General features: G+C 29.0%; 1 protein-coding gene across 8 annotated transcripts in view; it reads left to right on the top strand.

Moving 5' to 3' along the window:
* Positions 1-14,657, top strand: part of Pi4KIIIalpha (phosphatidylinositol 4-kinase III alpha) — a 122,255-nt gene extending 107,598 nt beyond the window's left edge. For 5 of the 8 annotated variants that reach the window (XM_067047112.1, XM_014422289.3, XM_024361161.2 and 2 more), the window contains 6 exons: positions 781-934; positions 2,148-2,273; positions 6,714-6,836; positions 8,634-8,757; positions 10,287-10,446; positions 13,798-14,656. In XM_067047112.1, coding sequence (XP_066903213.1) covers positions 781-934; positions 2,148-2,273; positions 6,714-6,836; positions 8,634-8,757; positions 10,287-10,446; positions 13,798-14,023 — 913 coding nt within the window. In that variant the 3' untranslated portion in view covers positions 14,024-14,656. Of the gene's footprint in view, positions 1-780; positions 935-2,147; positions 2,274-6,713; positions 6,837-8,633; positions 8,758-10,286; positions 10,447-13,797 lie in introns of all 8 variants that reach the window. The other 3 variants (XM_014422286.3, XM_014422290.3, XM_014422285.3) reach the window with 1 other exon arrangement.
* The last annotated feature ends 381 nt before the right edge of the window (positions 14,658-15,038 follow it).

The raw sequence follows: 15,038 nt of genomic DNA, 5'->3' as shown, positions 1-15,038 counted from the left end.
TTCTCTGCACAACCAAGTTTAGCCAACTTGTCAGCTTGCTTATTACCATCTATGCCAACATGGCCTGGTATCCACTGCAGAGCTATAGCCCTTCCTCTTTTCTTCATGATAGCAGCCATGTTTCTGCACTTTTCTTCCATGGGTGACTCTGCGGCACTCTGAGAATAATAAAAACTATTAAATTTCCTTTCATTTATTTTAATAAACCTGGAATATTAAAATATATATCATGTTATATGTATGTATATAGTTTTGAGTTTTTATCTATGATTTTGGATGAAGATTTTATTCTTAATAATAATTAAGACATCAATGTCTGCTTAATCTATATCGCTTTGAACAGCCCTCATGAAGCCCAGCAAAGTGGGGCGAAACGTCGGACATTAAATAGTTAATAACAATTTGTTCTTTTTTGACCGCAACCCTGACCATCTTCTTATATTTAAAGTAATACAGTCAACTATATATAAGATCAAATAGGTTAGTTTGCTATCCATGATAAAGTTGATCAGTTTATTGTTCGATGGAAATACATGGAAACAACGAAACTTAAACTATTTATAAAAAAAGAGGATATTACAATACATAAACTTTCTGTTTTATTTTTTGATTCTGTCATTATTTATGTAGATATTATTGTAAAAAAAAAAAAAAAATTTGAAAATATTCTTATTTAAACAATGGAATACAAAATGTTAAAAATAATGTAATTCTATTTCAGTATTTTTAATCATTTTAATGCTCCAAGTTTATTAATTCTTGAACATTGTATTCCCTTAGCGCTGCAAAAGCTCCCTATTTGGCGAGGTTTAAAGTCAAGAAATGCGGTATTAAAGAGCTGGAAGCTATGGCATTGGCTGTTTCAGCCGGAGAGGAACTCGAAGAAAAGCCTACATCGATGAATTGTGAACTTTGGCAAGCCGCAATTTTCAAGGTTTTTATTATTTAAACTATGATATGAAATATTTATATTTTTATTTGTATTTCTGATAATTAAGAAAATTAATATAATTGGGTCAAGTTTTCTATACTCAGTTTTCATTGGATATATGCGTTTGAGAGCTCCATAAGTTCAAATTACTCATTTTCGGCTATTGGCTTGTGTGTATGTCTGTACTTGAATGAGTGTTGACAACATCAGCGGCCCGTTTCATGTTTTACTCAGAGAGCCCTTTATTGCAAGTTGAAAAATTTCTTTAAAATAGAGAGGAAAAACAGGCTATAACTGAAAAACATTTGGCTTTGGGGTTAGCAAACATGTATATTTAAAAACCAGAATGAAATCCCTGAGGGGGGAGATGGATTAATTATGTTAGTAAAATAATAATTATTTAATAATATAAGATAAGAACAGAGCTTTAGGTGTGTCTCATATATGAATATATTATTATAGCTTATCTGTGAGGTCTTTAGGAATTTCACTGTCGCGATTATATTCTTGCAGCTTCTCTCGTTCAGGTTGAGCCGATGTGTCTGAAGAAAAAATGGTGAAGACAATGGATTTTTCCTGGTAACCATAAAAAAGGTCTTTCCCGAACAGTCAGTGGCCTAATCAGTCATGGTGGTGATGGCAGTTGGGTACTGGCTTGCATGCCACATTGAATATTCCCTTGTAACTGTACAGTTGCGCCGTCTTCTAGGCTTTCTAAAGTATGCAGCTAAGTTGATATAAAAAAATTAGACCCTTGATCCTTACTTTATATGAAATTTTAAAAAAACATGGAAGAAATCGGATATGTAAATCTGACAATGGGTATTTCAAACCGATTCACTTTTTTAAAAATTATTAATAACATTGCATCTTCCTTTACTTTCCAAATGCTCTTTTAATAGATAAATATCTATAAAACTATGATTATTGCCTACAAATCTAAATAAATTAAACTAAGAAAAAAAGTTTTGTCAACATTAGCAAATAAACAGTGAGCAATGTTAGTATTGGTTCTAACTGTTTTAAAGTGTGCTAACTTCACTGTTCAGTTTGATATTGTTATTTTTGTATTTTCAGACTGCTTGAAATTAAATTAAGTCTTGTAATATTCAATGTAATTTTCTATTCTTGTAAATAATTTTATTATATAGTATTTTTTTCTTTTTTTGATATTTTCTATACTCTGGTATTTAATAGCCTTTTTTCTGCTTAACAGGTTGGCGATGACGTGAGACAGGATATGCTTGCTCTTCAGGTTATCGGAATTTTCAAAAATGTTTTCCAACAAGTCGGTCTCGAGCTGTACCTCTTTCCTTATAGAGTTGTTGCTACTGCTCCTGGAGTAGGTTTAGTTTTTATAATTATATATTACAGATTTCTAATTAATCTGATAAGTTTATCTAAAAATTTATATATATATTGTAAATCTTGGTTTATTAAAATTAATAAAAGGGAATTTACTAGTTTTTATTATTCTCAGATCTAAAATATAGCTTTGAAGATGATAAGGTTTCAATGAAAAGATTAAATACTAAATAGATATGAGAATTTTATTTTAAATTATATATAATATTATTGTCTCTTATCTCAGGGCGGGTTTCCAAACAATCAGAACACAATGCTCTTAACTAAATTAATGGCTACTTTTACAAATATAATTAAATCATAGGTAAATTAAACTAACCAATTATATGTGCTTCTATGATGAATGATGGTTCTCGATGTTTTCATTCTAAAGATGCTACCACTGACAGTAGAAAAAGGCTTGATCCTTTTCTAGCTTCCAGGATACGTCCAATCCACTGGCGATCCAAACAAAAAGTGTCTTTATTCCTTCAATGATATACTTTTCTTGGAAGACTGCTGACTCTTGATCTTCTTTCTAGATATCTACCAATGACAGTAGAAAAAGTTGGTCAACACCACCAGCTTCCCAGAGACGTCCTATCCCCCGCCATTCCAACCAACAAAACTAAGAATTATATATACACTACCTTCATTTTATCTTGGTTTGTCTTACGGCATTATAAGATGTTACAGACTTGGTCCGCTGAAGGCGGTTTTTACATGAGTAGCTGGATTGCGAGGGGCTAACAAGGAATGGGGAGGGACCATTCCGGCTGGTGGTGTTGGGGTGTGGGTGACTTCAGGCAGAGCCCGAAGACCTTCCCTTGGCGAGGATGTCGACCAAAGGGACCGTGCTTTGCCAACTCCCAGGTCTTGGGGGAGGGGCGATTTCTCGGAATAGGGGATTGGCACAGGCTTTCAGCCCATCAAAGAATTTGATGTGCCTACGGCCTATGAATTCCGGCACAGAAGGGAGTTGGAGCTCCTCTCTGATTACACTATTCCTGGCCCTTTGAAGCGTGGTTCCTCTGACTATTCGCTGAAGGAGGGAATTCTGGAAGTAACCAACAAGTGTCTTTTCTTGTTCCTTCTTCAATAGTAGATGCAAACATGGATTGTAGTACAACCGCTCTAATTCACTTATAATGCTTCACAATGTAAATACTTCATTGATAGTTGTTATCAATTGAAACAACAAAAGTTGAAAAATTTCGATCCACCCACTCAACATAGCAGTAATTCCATAAACTGTGGAAGGATGCATGCTGCCATCTTGAAATATTTGAAACAACTTTGTTTTGGCATCCATAACTTCTGAATGATGAAATTGGTTAGCTTGCTTTTTGATTTAATAAAAGAAAATCAAAAATTATTAATGTTGATACATAAAATAAAATATAGCTAAAACCACCTATACAAAAAAAAAACTTATCAAAAAAGAGGATATTACAATATATATTGTAATAATTAAAAATTCATTATAAAAAATAAAAAGAATTTTATATAGTTTTAACTTAATTTTCATATCTAAAGTATAGCTTAGGTTCAAATTAAAAGCTTTAATATTATATTGGTAGTAGAATTTTATTTAAATTTTATAACATTTTAGACTCTTAATCTCAGGGCGGGTTTCTAGGCAATCAGAACACTAATTTTTAATAACACTTAAATTAAATTAATATTTCTTTTACAAATATATTTAATTTTAGGTAGAACAAAACTAACCAATTTCATAGAATCTTCTTTTGATGATTTTCTCAACAAACTAACACTGACAATCTTTCTGCAAACAAATACTAATGACATAGCATTGGTCCCCTAATAGTTTTCAACTCACTTCTCATCCACCAAAGTGGTGTGTTGTTTGGCGATCCAGACAAAGAGTCCCTTTTTCTTCTTGAGTGACTCTTCGATGTCTTCTTCCCTCAAGATGTCTACCACTAAAAGCAGCTAAGGGATCTACAGGACATCCTGCCTCTAGGCGGTGTCATCTATCTCCTGCCTAAGCAACGAATGATTTCAAAAACCAAGCTCTCTTCCTTCCCCTTCCATAGGTGCTCGTTCTCAACATCGATTGTAGCACTACGGTTTTGATTTTTTTCTCATGATTTCCTTTATGAATAATTTTCTTTAATACTTATCCTTAACTTCTATTTTTTCTTAAATGTATTGTAATTTCAATTATGATAGGAAGTTAAAATAAAGTTTTTAAAATATTGAATCTTCTCGACATGGCCGCGATTCAACGGACTTTTTGCAGGACATATGCCGCCTTCTTGGCTTTGAACGATATGTTTTGTGACTACATACTTATATTTACTGAACAAAATTGGTTAGCTTGCTTTTTTGATTTAACACAACAAATAAACAATACTGATATACATAAAATAAAAACATAATTAAAATCATTTATGTATAAAAATCAACTATTGATTAAAAAAGAAGATATTATAATATATATTCTTTAATCTAATTTTTCTACTTATTTATTTATCTACACATTTTTTCATATTTAGTTTTATATGCTATCAACTATTTCTGCTTGGTTTAATGTACATTTTGTTCATTATGACTTGTACACTAGTTGTACTCTCTAACTGCTGAATCTGTACTCACTCTTGACGGTAACTCTGCACGAGTGAGCAAGTCTCTTTGTTTATTTTAATTGTTTCTCCTTCATTTCTTGTCATTCATTCATGCCGAGATTATTCATTGTTTTATTTATTTATATATATTTTTTTTAGATCTTGAACCTGTTGATTTGTGTTATAATTTATTTATTCATTTAATTATTTCTTTTAACTATCTTTTTTGTTTTTTAAATGTATGTATTCGGTATTTAAAATTTATTTATTTTTTTTTTTTTAAACTTATTTACTGCTGTAACTATTATGTCTTTGGTTTGATTTCACATTGCTATCTAATGATAAATTCGTTCAATCAGTTTAACGGATCAAATGTGGGTAGCAGATCACTGGAGAGGGTCTGAGAGAGTGAAATTGGGAGAATAAAATTGTCAAATAGGAAAAAAAAAATAGTGTGTAGACGAGTATTGATTGTAAAAGGAAAAGGTAGAGAAAAAAAATGTTGTTATATCATGTAAATATATGTATTGTATATATGTACTATCATGGATTGATTGGTATGCTCTGTATTATATTAACCCAATGTATTTAGGCAGCATGGCTAAATAAAGCATTTCTCTCTCAATGAAGTTTGTTAACAGTTTTTTTTTTGTTTTCAACTCTTATGAAGGCCCGAGCCAAAATGTCGGCAAAAATAGAATAAGTTTTACTTATTTATTTTTATCATTACTGACCACATCCCCGACCATCGTCTCATATTGAGTCTATGTTTAATAATAAACACCTAATATATATTGTAATAATTTTAATTATTAAAAATAAAAATAAAAAGAATCTTGCTCATTTTATAAAACTTTTTTCAAATATAAAAGGTAATTTTTGGGTTCAAATTAAGAACTTTAATATAAAATAGATAATTGAATTTCATTATATAAAAAGACTCTTAATCTCAGGGCGTATTGTTACTAGACAATCAGAATACAGGCATTTACAATAATTTCAATTAATTAAATTAAAATCTATTTTATACATGGATCTAATTTTATGTATAGCAAAAACTAACCAAGCTCACAATCTTCCTTGGTGTCTTCTTTTTTTCTATTGTTCTGGCGTCCAAAATGGCTTCCTCTTCTTGCTGGACAGAAATTGATGAGGACCTCCTAATCCTCAAGACATCCTTTCTCTTCTCTCCTCACAAGACTGTTCCCTCCAAAAACAAAACCTGCCTTCAGGTTACATGTAAACATCGATTGTCGCACAACAGTCAGGGATTTTTCCAAATGATTTACTTTCTGAATATTATTCATTAGCACTATTTCTTGATTTCTATTTTTCCTTTAATTTCTATATTTTCAATTATGAGGGGACGAGTTAAAATAGTTTTTATGATATTTGAATCTGCTCAACGTGGCCTTGATTCAACGTACCGCCATCTTGGTTTTTGTTTTGTATCACGAAGTTATTATAAACAATGAAACTTGGTTAGCTTGCTTTTTGGATAAACAAAACAAATTAACAATCTTAAAATGATACATAAAAGAAAACATATTAAAAACCCTTTATACATCAAAATATACTATTTACTACAAAAGGAGCATATTACAATATGTTTTGTTAATAAGATTTCCTTTACTGAGGTTCCACTGTTGTAAAAGCATCCCTAACCATTGCATAATCCATAATTACGAAATTCTAAAGTTATGAAAAATTAACACAATATTAATTTATTTAAGAATTGATGTTAATTTACAACCAATATTAATTATTATTTTTTATAATTAGCTATTTTATCGATAAATTGATGTTTTGAAATACTTCAACATAATTTCTATATCTTTCCTATTTTACAGTGTGGCGTGATAGAATGTGTACCCAATGCTAAATCAAGAGACCAACTTGGGCGCCAAACTGATATCGGGATGTATGAATATTTTACTAAAACTTATGGAGAGGAAAACACCCAAGAGTTTCAGGTAAATCATTAAGTAATTTTTATTATCGGACCACAGTTCGACTGTGGTAAATAATTATTTGTTCTGTTACTATTGCTGAGAATCAAGCCTGCAGGAAGCCTCCTCGGACCCACCCACCTCTAACGTGGCTTCAATCAATCAATGAAACTCATTTGGACTTGGTGTTATAATGGACCCTGATAAGTTTATTGGATTTTAAAATGTTATTAAATTCATATTTGAGTTCCTTGCCTTGATTTTATGTGTAAACATTTGAGAAGTTTTCTCTTAAAGGTCAGTATACCCACTTCTAAAAATAAAAGTTTTAAAAATTAAAATTTTACACCTAAAACTCATTGAGATAATTTTGAAATTAAAATTTTTCCATAAAAAGATAAATATTTTAAATTAAAATTTAACTTACCTACTGTAATTATAATTTTTCAATTATTCGTTATAAAACTTTCATTTGTTAAATCAACTATTGGGTCATATGAAATGTCAGTTTTCACAGGGAAGGTTATTTTTATTAAAACAACTTTATGAAATCAAAATATTTAACTTTATTTTCTATACATTTTCCCTCACATGTTATCAATTTTTTAATCCTAAAACTAAAAAATTCAGAGTTTAGTGAAGGAATGAAGTCACAAAATACGTTTTTGACCTGAAAATCAATTTCAAAAATTTAACCTTGAATTTCTGAAATAATAAAGAATGGACATTTCATATGAAATGACCCAATATTATTATCCTAAAATAAAAAGGATATCAACTAGATGCTTAGGAAAGTTATAGAATCCTATGAAAAGAGTTAGCTGAATATCATTTACAGAAAACACATCATAGTACAAGAGCCCAAGAGGAGAAAAAAGGCAGTTATTTCACCCAAATTTTTTATTATTTTAATGAAAAATATGAATAATTACTTGTCAAAATTGATGAATCTGCCGTACCTGAATAAAAAATGGTGGCTGTTTCAAAACGTTAAAAACAATTAATTCATTCTGAATTCTATATCTTCAAAACTACCAACAACAATAGAAAATCTAAGAGAACATCATTTAAAGTAGAGTAAATTTGCTAAAATATAAACACTAATAGAGATATTTATGTTCAATAGTTCTTGATGTAGAGCTTTTTAAAAAGCAACATTTCATAAAAATGTTGTACAGAACGTAGTGAAAGATTAGTGGTTAGTGGATTTATTTTGAAAAATCTATATCTCAAAAACCATTTGACGTACAGATGTCTATTAGCACACAAATTAAAGCTAGTTTAATGTACTACATAGAAGTTTATGAACTTTACCTTTGTAGGTATAGTAGTTTCCATGATATTTGCTAAAATAAATTGATTTATTAAATAATTATAATAAAAAGTTTTCGGTTAAGGAAAACCACATTAATAGAAAATTCTGTTATTTTTTTTTACACAAATTCAAATTTTAGTATGATTTTATAATATTTTTTTTAACCTTTCTGTTGTCAATTGGTAAAATCGCTATCCTAGTTCAACAGTGTAATATCTCGAAAAAATGGTTATTTAGAGATATGTATGTAATTTTAGCAATAAGGGTAAGATCTATACAGTTCAAACTATTGAACTATGTTGAACAACCACACCACATGTTATCCTCGGACAACGAATTGTCTTTATTTATTTATTAATATTTGTTATTTTTTTTACTTTTAAAATGTATTGTTTATTTTTAATGCTATGTCCTGTTATTAATATCTATTCTCAAGGTTACTGTATCATGGAAATAAAAAAAATTGTAGATTTTAATTAATTTTATGTTATTTCTTTTTGTGTCAGGCTGCTAGAAAGAATTTTGTCTGCTCTATGGCTGCGTACAGTGTTGTAGGTTTCTTGCTTCAGATCAAAGACAGGCACAATGGAAACATAATGCTCGACACACAGGGGCATATAATACATATTGGTTCGTAGCTATGCTTGCTTATTTAAATTTTAATTGTTTTGTTATTTGATATCATATATGAGATGAAGTAAAAAATTATTCCATAATTAGCTTTCTCTAATTTACCATAACGTTTTGGGGCTATCGCACTATCATCAGGTACACTACAATTCGTAATATCAAATTTCACATTATGCATACCACAAAAATAATTTAACAACTTAAATTAATCAATTTATCATACCATTTTTTATGACTTCAAATTTTCTACATTATCCATTCTTCTTATTTAGTCTTAGTAAAAATAAAAGTAATCATGGTATCAACAGGAGAGTTTTTTTGACGATAACAATGTAATGAGAATTTGATGGTTAATAAATGACGTTACATTTAAAAGCATAAATATATAAAATATTTAAAGATAATTCGAGTGAAGTAATGAAATGAAAAATTATTAAGAAGGTTCATCATGAATGAATTATCTCAACAAATATGAAATGCAATTGGAATACCTACTACCAAGTTTTTTATTACAGTTATATAAAAAAAATTATATTTTGAAACCTAATGTTTAATTTAGTTTATATTGTATCATTAAAATTTTAAGTTGTTTTTGCTTATATAAGAAATTGCATTTTTTTAAATAAATAAACTATGTTTTCTCCTATATTTCAAATATTCCTGAAATAAATTAGCAATAAAAATAAGCTTTTAAATTAATTTTTTTTAAAAAATAAAAATTTCAATCTTATATTTAATTATGTGTGTTATTCACAAGATGATAAAAACTTGTAGTCAGATGCAGTTTTGTTTTAAATAATTTAAATAAACCTAATTTTGGTACTACTGTATCCTCATACAAGACTGAAAAGACAGGAAACTGCTCGTCGATTCTGACTATTACAACATTTACTGGACAAACCGTCTAAATTGCCAACCCATTACAAAAGACTGATCTACATGACTATTATTAGGCCTATCTGGACATACTGAGTTGAGCTTTGGGGCTCCACTAAATCATCAAATTCCTCCCGAATCCAATTCTTACCGTGACTTGGCCAGAACCAGATACCGTTCCTTCCATGGAAAACTTCCCAATCACCCGAATCCACTTGTTTCTAACTTGGCTTCTCCTTCATTACCTAATAATCCTCCTAGGCGTCTTTAAAGAAGATGGCCTCGAGATCTTCTCCTCTAGAAAAGTTATTGGAGTTCTATCAATGGGTAGATTCTCCACATGTTTGTATCATGTCACTATCTCACCTACAGCAAATTTACTTGTTTTATATATTTTTATACAGTTGTAAATAACAATAAATAAATTATTAAAAAAAAAAGGTATTATTGTAATGTATTGAAGATCGATCTTATGAGTCAATTAATCAAATAATAAAAACATTTCAATACTTAGATTGAATTGAAATGCTTTGTCTTTTTCTTCTAGTTACAACAAATAAACTTGAATTTCTTTCTTTATGTAAATTTTATGAAAAATGTGTTTTAAATTAATTACTAAGTTAGTAATTTGATTAAAATATTTTTTTTTGCAGACTTTGGTTTCATGTTCGAGTCTTCCCCTGGCGGCAACTTAGGTTTCGAACCCGACATCAAGCTGACTGATGAAATGGTGATGGTGATGGGTGGTAAAATAGAGGCTGCTCCGTTCAGGTGGTTCACGGAGCTCTGCGTGCAGGCATACTTGGCAGTCAGGTACATCTAATAGTTCATCTTCAATGAAATTTTTCCTATTAATAATTGCTTCTGTATGAGATATATAATAATTCCTTCAACTGAAATGTCAGGTACTGTATTACATATAAAATAAAATATGTCGTGTATACAGGAAGTAGTCATAAAGATATGACGAAAAATAATAAGAGAAAGATACAGAAATATGATAATAATAATAACTATAATAATTTTCTAATTTAGGAATAACTAAGTAAAATTAGAATGATACATATCCTTACTAATAATACGAGTATATACTGAAGAAAATATAGTTAGGATAGTTAATACAGTATAGGATACAATAACAATGATTGTAAAAGAAGTTACTAATAATAAGTAAAAGTAGATAAAGAGTATTAAAAAAAAAAAAAGAAAAAAGATTACAAAGAAATAAATAAGAAAAATAATTAGACAATGATAATAACTGTAGTTTCTATATATCGTGAAAATAATCATTTATCTATACTGATAATAGTAATAGTAAAGATAACAGGAGTAACATGAATAATATAAAGTGAAATAAGGTAATTTAAAAAGTGGAAGTTAAGGAAGTGAAAGTTTACAAAATAAAATAAAAGTACAAGGTAAGATGTAAAAAGAAGTACATAAAAAGATTAAAAATAAGTAATAAGGTATAGAAATAAGTGAAAAATTGTGATAGAATGTTAACAATATAGGTGATGATAATGATAAGTGAAATAAGTTAATAGAAACACGAGAAGTAAAAGTTTACAAAAAACAAAAAAAACAGAGTATATGTGAAAGTTAATAAAACATAGATGAATAAATATAAATGAAAGCAGCGATAAATAATACAAGTGGTAGAGAGATAACAGACAGGTGAAAAACAAAAGTATGGTAGAAAAATTTGGTGATAATAAAATGAGCGTGAAATTATTTAGTCTTAATTAAGTTTAATATATGGCTGTAGGTATGTGAGATACAGTTTTTATCGATTTTGTGGTTAACTGGAAGGGGTTCAAGATGTATATAAATGGATTCTGAGATGAGTCTTTTTTGGTAATTTGGAACAGTGGCTAAAATAGTGTTATGGTAAAAATCAAAAGCATGATTAAGTGTAAGGGCATGTTCTGAAAGTTTGGAAGCTGCTGAGTTTTGGGAAGTTATAGATAATTTATGTTGAGAGATACGTGATCTGAGGTGATTCTTAGTTTCGCCTATATATGAAGAATAACAATTGTGGGAGGAACAAGGAATCCGGTAAACAACGTTAGAGCGGTATTGGAGAGGAATAGGATCCTTAGTATTAGTAAAAAAGTAAGATAATTTATTTTGAGACTTGAGTCCAAGACGTAGTGAAGGAATGGTTGATTTTAAGAATTTTGTATGTTGCCAGTGAGAGAGGGGACATCTGGAAGGGATCTATAAATATAGAGAGTGGATGGTGGATTTAGAGAGTTTGGAGAGGGAGGAGTAGGCGTTGAACGTTTGATGTAAGAGTTTATAAAAGTTTGTTTATGATGTGAAGGGGAAAATCATTTGAAAGCAAGATAATCTTAATACGGTGAATGTTTGTGTTGTGGTATTGGGGATCGGATAAGGAAAGGCAACGGTGTATGAGATTTTTGGCAATATTGATTTTTTGATGGCAGGGGTGCTGGGAAAAATAGTTTAGTAACCTACCGGAGTAAGCGGGTTTGTTATACCAGTCAGTGGACAAGGAGCCGTCATTATTCTTTATAATAAGGAGGTCAAGAAAGGGGAGGGAAAAGTTAGTTTCGGTTTCAACAGTGAAATGAAGGCGAGGGTGGTAAGAGTTAAAAGAAGAAAGGATATGAGGGATTTTATCAGGGTTTAGAATGAGAAAAAGGTCATCTACATATTTTTTGATAAATAAAATATCGTTATGGAATAAAGGGATGACGAAATCAAGGAGGTCATTAAGCAATAAAAAACTATTTATATTGTAATATTGAAAAATTATTTTAAAATAAATAAGGGGAAATTTTATAGTTTTTATTTATTCTCATATCTAAAGTATAGTTTGAAGATGACAAGGTTAAATAAAAAGATTAAATATTAAATAAGTATGAGAATTTTTATTTTTAATTATATATAATAGTATAGACTCTTAATCTCAGGGCGTGTTTTTCTAGGCTATCAGAACACTTAACTTTAATAACACTTTTATAATTATATGTTGAGCAATACTAAACAATTTATACTCTCCTTTGATGACTGATGGTTTTTGATGACTTCTCTTTCACAAACTAACACTGTCTTTAAACAAAGAGAACCAAATCTCTAATAGTTTTCAACACACAAACAAATTCTTGGCGATCCAAACAAGAAAAGATATTATTTTTCTGGAATGATTCTTGATGTCTTCTTTTTAAGATGTCCCACTGAGAGAGATACAGTGATCCCTTGACAATATTGGTATTTTAATTTATAAAATATACTGTAACCTCAGTAATCGGAACTAATTGTTGCAGGGGATGTTCAGATTAATGAAAGTATTAGGAAAAATGGTATAAAAAAAATCAACAATATAAATGTACATAACTGTTTTTATTTATTGATTGGAAATTTGACAGTTTGAAGTTTTAAAAATTAATCATTTTTAAACAAGTCTGCATTTTTTCGTCAGTTTTTATGAGTCTTATAAGATCGCTGCACATAGCCGTATTTTGTATAGCTACACTTTTTTTTTTGTTTATATCCCCATTAATGCTAAGTGGTGATATAATTTTAATAAATTAAATCACCACTTATAATTTTAATAAATTAAAATATTGTTCATTTATAAGTGAACAAAAGTATAAATAAAAATTAAAAAAATGCTCTTTGTATGGATTTATTTAAAAAAAAAAAATGAGTTCACACCAAATTTTGTATTATACATATTTCCCCTTTTAATTACTTTATTTTTACTGAATCAAATGATTTATATAATAGATGTTATGTATTTTTAATTCCAACAAAATATAGTATGAACAATGTCATTTGAATTAGATTAGCTGATATCGAAACTGTGTAAAAATTTCAATTTTCATGGTAATTACAATAACTTGCCTGTAGATTGGGAAGTAAATAATGTCCTTTATTTATTAAAACAAAAATGTTATTGTCTGCTGAGTTTTCTCACAAAAAGTAAAAAAAAAAATTACTTCGCATTACATCATAAAAAAAAAAAAAAATGTAGTTCGCATTGTCGACATTACACTGTAGCTATATTTTGTGTATGTTGAGTTTCAATTTCATCCTTCATGTTAGATAATCACTTAAATATTTCATTATTATTTTATATACCAAATTAAATCTTATGCTTTAAAGTCTATATTAACTTTTTATTCTTTTTTCCTATAGGCCCTACCAAGAAGCCATTATATCTCTTGTTTCTCTCATGCTGGACACTGGACTGCCATGTTTCCGAGGGCAGACGATTAAACTGCTGAGGGCCAGATTCGCTCCCAATGCCAGCGATAAAGAAGCCGCTGCCTATATGATATCAATAATACGTAATTCCTTCTTAAACTTTAGGACTAGGACTTACGATATGATACAGTATTATCAGAACCAAATTCCTTACTAAATGATAAAAATTCTAAACAGCATTATTAAAATTACCTCTTGCCTATGATCGTATTGGAAAAAGAAATCCTGACGGGTTTCTTAAAAAAACTGATTCAAACCAAAGACTTACGATTATGTTCAAAAGAAAGTACTTATTTTCTGAGTAGTTGTATAAATATATTGACAATTTTATATTTTTGAATCCTCGTGTATAGATTATTTAGGAAACCATGACCATTAACTGACCTACGAGTCTCATTTATATTATTAATTGGTTGAGGTCTGTATACTGTTAGGAAAACCCACTTAGGTTCCTAGGTGATCGTTACCAGAAAATATGTTAGTTTAAAGGAATAATGTTATTTTTAATAATTTAGTCAGTATTTCAATCCGATTGCATTTAGTAAATGTTATTTATGAATTTAGTATTATAGTTTGTTCTGTGATACTTCCTCATATTTTGTGTATAAATGGAAAATAGTTAGTTATTTTTGTAACCTTTTATGTTTTGATAGAATAATTATGAAGTATTCATAGATAATTTCATCAGTGTTAAATCAGTCTTGTGTCTTTAAGAAACAAATGTTAAATAAATAATTTATATCTTATTATATTATATATATAATGTTGGTAATATTAATATAATATATGATGTATTAATAAATTATTAAAGAATCAGTGTTTTTTATTTTACTGTACTTCTAATTGTAAAATTGGATCCACATGTTTGACTATTCAAAATTAGGCCATGCCCCTTGAAGGCAACTTTACATTAAAGTTAATAGGGATTTCCCACATTAATGTAATTATCTGTAGAACTATTGCTAATGTGAATAAAATATAAGTTTTAATAAATGATATTTTCAATAATTTGGTATATTGATAAAGAAAATTTACTAAGCGATTAGGAACAGTTAATAAAAAATTAATTTTTTTCAATAAAATATTACGTTTGATACTATTAAATAATTGTTTATGATATAATGGAGAAAGCTTATTAAAAATATAAATAAATAAATAAAAACAGTTAATAA

Source organism: Halyomorpha halys, unplaced genomic scaffold (assembly GCF_000696795.3).
Source record: "Halyomorpha halys isolate HHAL.00 unplaced genomic scaffold, Hhal_1.1 Scaffold364.1, whole genome shotgun sequence".
Taxonomy (NCBI): Eukaryota; Metazoa; Arthropoda; class Insecta; order Hemiptera; family Pentatomidae; genus Halyomorpha; species Halyomorpha halys.
The sequence above is the reverse complement of the archived record's forward strand: the minus strand, read 5'-3'. Positions and strand labels throughout refer to the sequence as shown.